At 41.7% G+C, this 12990-nt stretch overlaps 1 protein-coding gene across 1 annotated transcript in view; it reads left to right on the forward strand.

The window, feature by feature from the left end:
• Positions 1-12990, forward strand: part of nfatc3a (nuclear factor of activated T cells 3a) — a 58996-nt gene that overhangs the window by 19939 nt on the left and 26067 nt on the right. Inside the window, exon 3 of the mRNA XM_053420017.1 lies at positions 1901-2063. Coding sequence (XP_053275992.1) covers positions 1901-2063 — 163 coding nt within the window. The remainder of the gene's footprint in view (positions 1-1900; positions 2064-12990) is intronic.

The raw sequence follows: 12990 nt of genomic DNA on the forward strand, positions 1-12990 counted from the left end.
ATTACAGCGTGTCAGAGTGTTACATCCCAGAAAAAGCGCCTGTCAGGTGAAAACCATTTTTGAAAATCAAACTGAAAAGGGCTGAAATTAGAGTATTTTGATATTGCAAAGGCACCATATACATGTATCATGGTACTTGCTCTGCACGTTGATTAGCATTTAGTACAGCAGTCATCTGCTTGTGTTATACATGCCTTTATCACATGTGACCCTAACCCTGACTAGTTAGTATTTAGGTACAACCTAATGAAGATTTACTTTAAATTTTCATGTCATATGTTGTAGGAACTCTAACCAAAAGGCCTCAATGAGCTGCGAAAAACTTGATTTAGTGAGAGGCTGTAAGATAGCTTGTGAAGTTCAATGGCTGTACTGAAAACGTGGCACTTAAGTTAAGTCTATTCAGAATCGTCTGCACGAAGCCAGCACTTGACAGGTATTTGGAATGGGTTGAATTTGGGGAGACAGCCACGCTGGCTAAAATTTACTAACTTTCCCATACAAAAATATTTGTTCTGTAAAAGATCCGTCACGGATGTTAGACTTAGAATAGTTTGCATGCTAGCAGTCTGAACTGTCTTTGAGTAGAGCCAAATAAAAGCTTATGCCATCATGTGACAGGGAGCACAAAGAGCATACAGTGGTTAACGCCAAGGCAGAGAGCAGTGTGCACCATAGAGTGTCTGACTCTCAGCCCATCAGACAGCATTGAGTTATTCCCTGATTCAGGCCTAACATGCAGAGGCATAGACACACAAAATGCATGGATGCATAGACACACATACACAGTTTAATTTATGATTGTGTATTCTACTCTGCTAAAAAAAAGGGTTAGGGTTAGGGTAATGGCACTTTTTAACTTTTCATTTAGGGGGGAATGGTTTTCATAAAACTATTTACAGAGACCCAAAAAGACTTGGGTTATAGACCTAATGAGGTATATTTCACTATGGTGAAAGATCATGAACTTTGATATAAGTTAATAAATGTATTAATATGGGAAGATGTTGTTGGCGTAAACTGATCTGATTTGTCGAGATGGAGAAACCCAGTCTCTCTTTGAAGAAGACCATGGAGTGTTTTGAGTGCAGCTGTTCAAATATGATTGTAGTCTATACAGAGAAAAAATTACGCAGCGAGGAAAAACCCTCAATGCCAGCCCAAGTTGTGCACTGCACATAAAATACACACACACACACACACACACACACACACACACACACACACACACACACACACACACACACACTATCAGACAGAACTTACTGTGGTACATGAATCTTCACTGACCCAGAGACTCACAAAGAAAAGTCCCTCTTCGAATATCATTCAACCTCCAAGTCTTCGGTTGACCTATTACACATGCTATGTTTAAGAACATGATTAATGTATTTGGGCATTCCAGTGATTCATTGTCTTGTGAGGCTAAGTATACCCCCATTTTACACCTATTATACTGTCTCACACCATGAACGGGGGAATACCACCTTTTCAACTTCCAGACAGCCAGACAGCCTGAAGGGAGGTTACTGTCATCAGACCTGAGGCAGGGAGACAGGTTTTCGAGCTTGGTGTTGCAAGTTGGACACTTTACTGAATAATTTGAAAAATTTGAAATATTAAGGTGGATTTACGCAAACAAGTGTTTCAGTGGGAAATTTTTATGGTTAAGGCTAAAATATATTTCAATAAAATATATATCACTGATACTTTTATGTGCTGTCCAACTAAGTCTGATGCTTCAAGAGGGACTGTTCGCATTTATATACTTAGCTAATATAATCACAAACATAATAAACAAACAATATTTAACAAAACACTATATTGTAGTTTCATACTGAAGTTGTAATGTGTGTGTGTGTGTGTGTGTGTCTTCATGCTTTTGGTATTCTCTCCCCAGGACCTCCTCCCTGCCTCCCTTAGATTGGCCATTGCCAAGCCAGTTTGGCCAATATGACCTGAAGATCGAGGTACAACCCAAAGCCCACCACCGAGCTCACTATGAGACCGAGGGCAGCCGAGGAGCCGTCAAAGCAGCGTCTGGTGGCCACCCTGTCGTCAAGGTAACATATTTGGGTATTTTCCCTCATGGGGTGCTGTACTTACTGTACCACAGCTGTCTTTTCCCCCCCGCTCCATTAAACAAAATGTGGGTACTGGTGTTTCTACCACACTGAGGATTAAATATCCCTTTGAGGTCAGGACTGATTTACTGTCTGTGTTAACTCGATGCTGGCACTGGCCACTTATCATCCAGCTCCCTCTGCGTCAACCAAACGGCCTAGACGCCAACCATCGCAGCCTTTACTGATGAAAGGAAACATGAAAGGAAGAGAATCAAGCTGAACCGAACTTATTTACTGAATTTAGCAGTTACTTCTTGTTTTCCAGTTGGCAGGGATTGCCCTCTGCATGTGACAGACATTTTTTTATTTTCAGTTTGTACATGTGAGCACCCATCACCACTGAAATACAAACGTCGGTATCTGATTGTTAAAAACGTGACTAAATAGCATTTGTTAATGTTTATAGCTCCAACATAATCTGTTTTTTGGAGAAAAACATTTGATTTTAGGTTTCATGTTACATATTTGCATGTGTGGACTGTCACATGGATCCTCTCCCACAGCAAGACTGTCAGTCAACCTGTTGAAGCAGGAAGACGAGCAGGCAGTCAGTAGAGCTGTTGCTACAGCCCAGTCAGCTGCCCTGTCATTCGATAGCACCTGTTAGAGACCAGGTGAGCCTACGTGGAGCCAATGCTGGTTTTCTCCCTCTGAGAGAGTGAGAGAGAGATAGAGAGGGAGCAATATAGTGGAAGTTTTCAGACCCATAAATATTTCAAGAAGCCTGTGAAAAGCTACCTTTGTGTGTATGATTAAAGCAGCGCTTCAGAGTTGGGCCATGACCAGTGTTGTGGCACCCGACAATGGCTGAGTTCAGACTGATAGTTCGGCCAGCTGCTCATTCCCTGGCCAATGGGATCACTACGTCTAGTCTACTATCCTCAGTGCATCTTGCAGACTCGTTTCTACTTTACCTGCACTGTCAAAGTTTGGATTGTAGAATTGAATAAGAATTTTTCTAAAAACAAAAATGTAGATAAATGTTATCATAAACTTCCAGTATAGTTTTTGTTTATGAATTGAAATACAGTATATTATTGGGCCTAAGTGCAAACGACTAGAAACTGACGCTGAATGTGGTAAAATGTGTTAAAAACATTCAAAGCACAGCTTAATTTGTCATAATTATTGTTATTTTTTAATTTTGGTGCATGCAACATGTGTAGTTATAGCTTTGGACTTCAGATTGGAAGTAGGTTTGTCCTTAGGTAAACTCAGTAGCAGCTCATTGTTGCACAATATACACATGATAAAACAATCAACAATAGACCTCGTCAAACCACAACAGACCCTAAATCACTGCCATTTGTTTTAGAAACAGCCTTCACCCTAATGCATTCAGTCATACACTCCCTCCAGGCCAATCATTAACCATTTCAACCTCAGTTAGACCAAGTTGCTATCCTGCCATATGTGTCGATGCATAATTTAGCTGTCATTTCTTTTTTCAACCCAGCCTTTGCCATGCTTGCCCTTATTCCTCATCCCCAGAGGGGGTTGTTTGGTTATAGCAGTTTCCTTGCAGTAGCTAGCTCGTACTGATCTATTATCTGAGGTCAAACAAGGCAATTTCAACAGTGATTAAGACCCAGCTAGAATCTGGTTCACAGGACCTACATGCTTAGCCCAGACAATCACTTCTTCTGTATTCTTAAAGATAGCAGACTCTGCTCTGTTTACTCCAAATATATTTTTTAATGTTTCAATGTTTTAAGGATAATTTGGAACTATACCATATATCTCTTGAATGCATTGTTTGTAAAAAAGTGAAAGGCAACAGTATTTCTTCTCTAATCATTCTCCAGTATGCAGAAACCCCCAGTGCTTAAATAAAAAGTAAAATGTATTAGAGATGGAAAATACTTTTTGGATTAAATTGACCAACAGCAATCAGATGTCCTGGGCAGAGTTAGAGAAGAGCACACACAACGTTTGCTCTTTGTGATCAGTGGTTCGCAGAGCTTTGTGCTCAGAGAGAGAGGGAGATAGAGAGAGAGAGAATGTGGGGGTGAATGAGTTTAATGAGGAAGGGAGGGAGGAGCAAGGGACTTTGACAAGGAATCTTTTTATTATGTGTTTGATTATATACAGTATCAAACATACATTTAGTTTATTCAGCTATTAAACATGCTGCTTCTCTTTTTAAATGTTAGTGCCAGTTGGTAAAGTGTATAATTTGTTATATGTAGTAACAATAGAAGAAGATATTTATTTGAAGATATACTTACACCATCTTTGCTTCTTTCTATGTGCACTCTTGCAAATACTGAACGTCAACCTAAAACGAACAGCTGAGGCTAGATAGTATCAGTGCTTGTCCAGCAGTTCTTACAGTCAGTCTTTGTTTACTAAATACCTTCTCCTCTGCTGTTGGTCTTCTTCTGCTATCTTCTTTTTGTTGCACTGTGCAAAAAGCATCATATTCTAAGGTGATTTCCTTACCCTGTAACAAATTGAATGCTGGATATAAGGTCAGATATAAGTTTAATTAAATTCTAATAAAAGCAGGAGTGAATCTTAAAGTTGATCACTGCTTTTGACCCAGTATACATTGGACAGAAGGGGGTCAGACCACTTGAAACCGTGAACAAGCATGAACATATTATGTTTCCCAGGTGCTCTGTAGGTGTGAAGCAAGCTACTCCCTGGGGGAATAGTGGCAAGGGTGCCTTGCTGTGTGATTCCAGCCTCTCTGCCACAGAGAATTAGCAGATTGAATGTTTTGATTTCGCTGATAGTTTTGTCGGCAACATTGCGAAGTTTCTCTTCTGTTCATTCTACTGATGGTAGCTTTATGTCAATTAGACTCAGCGGGACTTTGTAATCTCCTTGGGTTTTAAATTAGGTGCTGTGATGTCACTAGATGACGCCATAGTTGCCATCTGGACATGGTGATGACTTCCTTTTGTGGTCATGCTGTTGCCCAGATCAGTGCACCACTGCGCTGCTGTGTCAACAGAAAAAAAGAAGAAATGCCTAAAGGAAGGAGCTTTTGGTCTGGGAACTTTTACATGCTCACATGTGTTAAAGTTCATTTGACAGTAGTTTTGTCACACGAGGCCAGGACATTTTCTTGTCTGTAGAGACGTTCGATTTTGTTGGCCTGTTTGAAATCTGCGAGGAAAACTAGGTTTTCTTGGTATAGACATTTGTATTTTGGTGCAATACTATGAAACATTGGAGCAGGTGAAGCCCTCAGCAGCAAGGAGCCCCCTGTTTTACCCTTTATTGTGCAATAATGCACACTGGCTTTTAACGCAGTCATGGCTGTGCAGTCAAGAACAAGGTTATGCAGTTATGTCCTCTTACAATAATTTAGAAATTTCAAATTATTAACTTGTACTTTATATAGAAGCTCAAACATCTCCTTAGAAGGTAACCTCATAAGTCACATAAAATGTACCCAAAACCTTACATGTCTCTATCGTAGGCCTGAAATCCTCTGTGTCCGATCACTAAGTCATCTGTAGGTGGGAGCCTTAACAGGTGTTTCACTCAGCAGGTTGTGTGGAAACGGTAGGTTTTTGTCTTGGCTATGTGTGAGTAAGAAAAATATATATATTAAAAGCTAAAAATATAATATAAAAATTGAAATGAAATAGTTGATTTATCCGCATCAAAAACTAAACAGATTTGACTGTAAGTGCTCAAGTCTAACAGTGAGAGTTGTTCTTTCTCACAGTTTTCTCACATTCAAACCCACACACATGCACACAGCTATGAGTTAAATAATAATTTCTAATATTAATATTGTGTGTATGTGGATTTCCTCTAGATCAAAAAAAAGAAAGAACATTTTCACGGCATTTCTCACCCAGTGAATCTCATCCACAGGATGTTGAGGATGTTGTAGTATAAAGCTTCCTCAGAGAGCAGATTTGTGTTAATTTGTTCAGCATGTCTGTGTAAAATGTAATGGCTCGGTTGTGAACCTGTGGTTTTGGTTCCCCAGACTCTCAATGCAGGAGTTGTAAAGAATTGTAGACACAGACATACAGTATATGAAGCTATCGGCATTAAAACCTGTCACATGTCCCTGGGCCTGTGCACTTGAAGAAGCTATTGTAAAGTCTTAATTATTAAGATTTAGTTTGAGGATCTTGTTATCATACTGTGTGTGCTCTTTGCTAGTTTGTCTGTATCATTGTATGACCTTGCAGGCAAAGCACTAGAGTGTATTTCCAGCTGTAGACATGCCTTTGAATTTAATGTTACAGTAACTTGCGTTCTGGCAACACAAATACATCTCAATCGCTCGGAATAAAACATGAGAATGCAATGTGTTGGGAGTTTGACCCCAGCTAACACTATTAAGAAAGAGAGGAGGGTGCTGACCAGCTGTTGATCAGTGATCTAAAGAGAGGCAGGGTGTCGTATGGCTGTGCCTGGCAATGGTCATAACAGTCGGCTCCTTTTTCGTCGGTACGTACGGTAGCCAGACAAACAAAGGACACAAAGTGTGACAGTGTTTACATTGAGTTGTTTTGACAGACATGATTCATAGCTGTGAGTTCTGAGAGGAATGCTGTGTATTTCTGTGCAACGACACAGACACACACTGGGGCTAATGACTGTTAACTAGCCACGGTGTAGTTGTTTAAGAAGTCCATCAGTCAACAGTGTTTATGGGACATTTAAAATGGAACACTCACAGTAAAGGTTGAACAAAAAGTATTCTTCCCTACGCAATGTAGTCTTTGCCAAATAAATATTTGAACCTGTGTGATGGTTAACAGAATTTATTTATGATTTATCATTGATGCCAGAAAATGTTCATGCTTATTTAAAAAATGTGCCAGCTCCAGTTGCATCTCAGTATTTTAACTCCCGGATTTTTTAAATATTACTTTTATTACAATTGTATATTGCAGGATGGCTCCGTTTGTGCCTGGCTGACTGGATGTTTTAGCCATTCCTCTGGGGCTAGCTGCAGACCATAATTGGTACACCTGTTGCTAGGAGACTTTTAAGTCCAAAGCCTCTCTGGCTGGCTGAGGTATCCTTGTGCGTATTTAACCAGCTTAATTGAGTACTGCTGCACCCACACAAATATAAGGAGCCCCTCTGGTATTACCTGCTGGGCTACGGATAGAGGCAGGCAGACACAACAAGAAAAAAAAAAGATTATTAGATACAGTGAAGAAACAATCACACTCGGTGCACAAACAAAATTGAGACCATAAAAGCATGGCATAGGAGTGGGATTTATTTCAAACACAAAGCTGAAAAGAGTTAGAAACAAAATATTATGACCATCTTGAAACCTCCTGCCCCTGCTAATAAATCTAAATGAAGTTATGGTGTCTGGTGACAAGGGTTTGAAAGAGAATACGACAGAAGCTGTCCAAGACTTCCTAATATTTCCACCAGCTTGGATGCATTAAATGATTTTGATCCCAGTGCTTAAATGCATGACCTAATTCTTGCCCGTCTCTGTCTCTGTCATTCATTTTCACATATTCTTTAACCCCTTTCCTTACCTGTCCATCTCTTTCTCTCATCTGCCTTCTTTCTTCTTATAATTTTCCTCCAGCTTTACAGTCAGGCTTTTTCCATGCCTTGACAGTTCACTCTCTCACACTCTTTCCTGCAGGATCTCACAGTAGACTAGCTGCCATAATGCAGGGAGATACAGACAACAATGCAGAGCCGTGTGGTCTGCACTGTGTGAACTGGCTGGAGTTGGTGTTGCTTGCCCCAGGGCTGTATTTGATGTAAACATGTTGGAAGCTTGGTTCTCATTTGTTGTAATCAGGCTTAGTGCACAGTTAGAAAACGATCACTGAGAGGGGGAGAGAGAGTCGAGAGAGAGACGCACGTGTGTGTTTGTGTGTATATGTCTGTGTGTGTGAGTAAGAGCGTGAGAGGGTGCGAGAGAGAGAGAGAGAGAGAGAGAGAGAGATGTGGGGGAGGATGGGATGGGGGAATAAGAGGAATTGAGCTTGGACCAGTCTAGCAAGGCCATATACAGCCCTCATGCAGTATACAGTAAACGCTCCTGTGTGTATGTGTTTGTGTGCATGTGTATTGACCTTGTTTAAACAAACAGTCACCCGGCCCCCTGGCTCTCTCTGCCCTCCCTAGTGTGCTGGGCAAACATCAGGCCTGTGTGTGTGTGTGTGTGTGTGTGTGTGTGTGTGTGTGTGTGTGTGTGTGTGTGTGTGTGTGTGTGTGTGTGTGTGTGTGTGTGTGTGTGTGTGTGTGTGTGTGTGTGTGTGTGTGTGTGTGTGTGTGTGTGTGTGTGTGTGTGTGTGTGTGTGTGTGTGTGTGTGTGTGTGTGTGTGTGTGTGTGTGTGTGTGTGTGTGTGTGTGTGTGTGTGTGTGTGTGTGTGTGTGTGTGTCCATAGATCCCAGGTTGTGGTGCCACAGTGCCACAGATGGGAAACCACTGCCAGATAAAATGGACCCACTCATGACCTTGACCACCATTGCTCCCATTTGTTGGAGCAATGGTGGTCACACACTCTCTCTCTCTACTCTCTCCTCTCTCACTCTCTCTCTCTCACTCACACACACACACAGACACACACACACACACACACACACACCACAAACCTATCTAAGCCCACACTTTACACCAATGTTAGTGTGCGTAAATCCACACATTCTAAGTAGCACACACTCTTCAACAAAAGCTTCAGAGATGTCGTTTACACCGACATGAGTGTAGGTAGCTACACGCTCTCAAACACAAACACACACACACACACACACACACACACACACTCACACACACACACACATACACACACGGTTGCATACACAGCGAGTCTCACCATGGCAACAGTGGAGCAACACAGAGAAACAACTTGGCAGAGTCAGGCGCTGGCTGTGAGAAAGTGTCGAGTTACGGCAGAGGGTTGGGGCTGAGGTAGGAGAGAGGCAAGGACAGGGACGAAGAAGGGAGACTGACAAAAGGGGAAAAGAGGTTGGAATAGTTGAAAGCAGGAAGGAACGTCATGAGTGCTGTAAAGGAAAGATGAGGAAAAGAGGAGAAAAAAGCAGGACAGGATGGAACAAGAGATAAACTGACTATGAATGGTAGGAGTGCAGGTAGACGTTGAAACACAGGATGTGCATAGAGACAATGTTTTACTGCAGGGAGATGGGGATGTTCGCCTTTCAGCCTTTTCCTTGTAAATATTTCATCATCATAACAGTTGGAGCTCAGATGAGTTCCTACCACTACCTTTTTTTTTTTTTTATTTAAACGAAAGTTAAAAAGCGTTGGTGTGTTTATGCCTGTGTGCCTGTTCATGTGCACGTAGCGATGGGAGATGTTTTTCCCCTCCACTTGCTCGCTTTATTACTGGATCAGTGGAACAGATGAAGGCCAAAAATAAGTTGGGACTTTATTTAGGGGGAGCTGACTATGTAACCGTATCCAGAGGTTTAATTTTAGGGGAGAGAATTCATCCTAAACCTGATCCACGGGCAGAAACAGCATCGGCGGCCATAAGGCAGCGACAGGCTTCAGCGGGCACGGGCCTCCCGGACATGTGGCAGGTTTTTAATGTCATTGTGGTTTAATATAAGAACTGATCTCTATCAAGCCTCTGTTACTTGCTGACTGACCAGCTGGGCTCAGTGCATTGTGGACGGGCAAAAAGGTGAGGAGTTGAAAGTGCAGAGACCACCCTCCTGTGGTATTTCACACTTAGGCACAGATTTAGGGGTTGGCGGAGGGGTGACTCAGGAATGTGAGACCAGTCAAGGGTGTGTGTCGTGTGCATTTCACTGCGGAGAAGTCTCCCCCGCCAGGACCGAGGCACTGTCCATGTGCCCTTGTTTACGTCCTGCTGGTTGAAGGTGGTGCTTTACCCATTTCTGAACTGAAGGTGCAAATGGGCCCCCTGAAGTGTTCTTAAACTGGAATTAGACAGGAACTAAAAATAGCGTTGAAGTAGGTCTTACACAGTTTAAATGATGTCTGTGGGATCTTGTAGAACATAGGGTTTTTGGTTGGGCCGTAACAATTGTCAAACGTTATTTGGGACACGCGAAGACAGAGCTGCGACACATCTCCCTGCCCAATCCCACACGCTGCCACAGGAGCAGGTGCAGCCTGTTGCGTGTGTGCGTGTCTGTCCAATCACAACCCCGGGACCACAAGCCTGCATAATCTGAAGTGACTATTATATTCAGAGCAATGAGTGTGGAGAATCGTATGTTTACCTTTTACAAAAGTGTGTAGTAATGTCTCAGGAGCCGATGCCTCATCTCTACAGTCTGAGTTCCGAGGAAAACATCAGACTCGACAGGCACACACCCTCATTTCTTTCCTATTCTTTGGTTATTTTTGTTTACATGATTTATGTGAAGTCAAGTCCAACGTGTTCTCAAGTAATCTTCTCTTTCTTTTAGAGGTGTGGATTTGGTGTATCGTTACACCCCTAGATCTTGGTTAAAAGCCAATTGCATTCATTTGAAAATTTAAGATCAATAAAAATCAACTGAAGTGTAGAGAGATATTCGAAAATAGTAGGAACCTGCTTCCTTTCCTGTTCAGCGTCCACCTTTTAAAACCACTTCACATTCTACGGTTTTCAAATTTGATCAAATTCAACTTAATCCAAAAAGAGAAAATTATATTTTTTAAGTAAGGGCTGTGACTGCGGCAGAGAATTAGCCTGCCTGTGTGGCGTGTTTCTGTTTGGCCAGGAGTGTTGATTCACTGGGACGGCTAAAGTGCTCTCTTTCTTTCAAACTCTCTAATCAGGTTTTTCCTGGTTGATTATTTGATTTGGAAATAAGTGCTGGCCTGCTAAGTGTATGTTTGTCAACATTCTGGCTCTGCACCAAATCCCTCATGTGCAGAGAAATAGAGTTAATACAGGAGGACACACAGAGGCAGAGATCAAGAGGGGAAATGGAAGGGGAAAAAAAACAATCAAGGACTTTTTTGCTGGTAGTTCTGGGCAGAACTGACAACCTGGAAAAAAAGGTTCATAGACAACTTCTGCTGCATTAAACTAATTAAACTGGCCTTTTTTTATTCCCCTTTTCTGTACTTTTGTAGTGCTCTGATATATTTCTGTGAAGCATGTTCAGTTTTTTATGTCTGTGTATCCTCTCTCACAGATGCATTCCCCCAGACACTGTTAACTCACTTAATGCTGTCTGGAACACACATGGTGCTGCGAATAAACATGCCTTGATTTATGGACACTCACACACACACACACACACACACACACACACACACACACACATGCACACACACACGCACACGCACACGCACACAAACAGATTTTCTTAGGTCACTTTCAATTACAAAAACCTTACCTTCCTTACCCTGACCTTAACAAATACCCAAGGAAGACCTTTTTTATATTTAAGGACACAAGGCATGTCCCGTATTCAATGGTCTTTTGTCAGAGATTTGTCCCAGAGAGTAGCCTATGACAGATTAACACTCACACATACTCTCATTTTGTACTTTGAGAATTACAGGCATGTGCACAGACACAGCGTGCAGACATGACCATAAAACAAGCAACACCACGTACAAGACTGTTTCTGCCTGTGACCCCATATGTCTTTGAATCCAGAATAATAGTGTCATTTATAGCCAGGGATCCATTCAGTCAGGGATGCTTAATTACCTGTTAGGTTGTTACTGGCAAAAATATATACTTTGATGTGGTTCTTAAGATCTAGTGTGGTTTTCAAAGATGAACCCATTAATGGTTTTTATAGGGGCCTCCCGCTGTTCCGTTCCTGCTACTTCCTTCCGAATACATTTCATGTGCCACATACAGTAGTTTCTAGCAATCAGCGGGTTGATTCCAAATGGACATGGTGAGAAACCAGACTCACAGTTTTTTTTTAGGGATACATGTTGTCTGTGGGGATTTACATGTGTCCTTGTGATGTGGAAGCTACCTTCTCAGGTCATCATCCCTGTGATTACTACAAGTTATCACAGGGATGAGAACAAATATCTCCCAGTGTAAAAGTGGTGACATGTACAGAGGACAAAGATGAGGATGTCAAGAGAGTTTGTAGAGACAAGAGCAGTGTGGGGGTGCTGTAAACAAGAGCATGCGATCTCCACAGCAGCGTCAAAACATCACTTCCTGCCTCGGTATGCTGCATCCGCCGGCTCCACTTCTCGTCTGAATAATACAGAGGATTTGTTGCTGTTTTGAACGCGTCCGAAAAGCATAGTTTGTATACGGCAAACTCAGAGTAAACTCCGAAGCCAATTCTCCGGATTTTACCTGGAGGTCATGTCTAAAAAACAGATTTAGAGGATGTTGGAGGAGCAGCAACATACTTTGGAGCTATGATGTTTTTCCTTGAAAACAAATCCTAGGGACTGGAAATTAATAAAGAAAAAGGAATCATTGATTCGACGTGGAAGTTAGATGGTTATTTGGAAAGGTCAGATCAAATCTCGAATCTGGTCTAGAGTCAAATAAATCACCTCAGTATCAGAATAATGATGTAAAGATTTGCCTCTGGTAGACTGTGTCTGTGTTAGCATTAATTTTCCCTTTGTGTCCCTTTCCTCAACTCTTATCTGTTTGAGCAGTTAGATAAATAAACAGCAGCACAGTATGATGACCTGTGTTCGTCATGTAGTTTCAAACGCTGGATGGTTTTTCCCACAGCTCACTCTGATGCTGTTCAATCAGCCTTGAGCTTTATTAATGACTTCAATGTAGGATTTTAACAAATACAGTTATACATGTTTAGGTAATTGCCCCTCTCTTAAAATGCAGTGTTAAGTAATAATAAAAAGTTTAATTCATTTTTACCAGCCAGGAATAGATTTTCCCTTGCATTATTTTAAACTCATCACTCCCTTGAGAACCATCGGGTTTTTACTGAGCTCAGTAGCAGAACCCTTTCAACATAC

This window comes from Pleuronectes platessa, chromosome 1 (assembly GCF_947347685.1).
Source record: "Pleuronectes platessa chromosome 1, fPlePla1.1, whole genome shotgun sequence".
Classification (NCBI taxonomy): Eukaryota; Metazoa; Chordata; class Actinopteri; order Pleuronectiformes; family Pleuronectidae; genus Pleuronectes; species Pleuronectes platessa.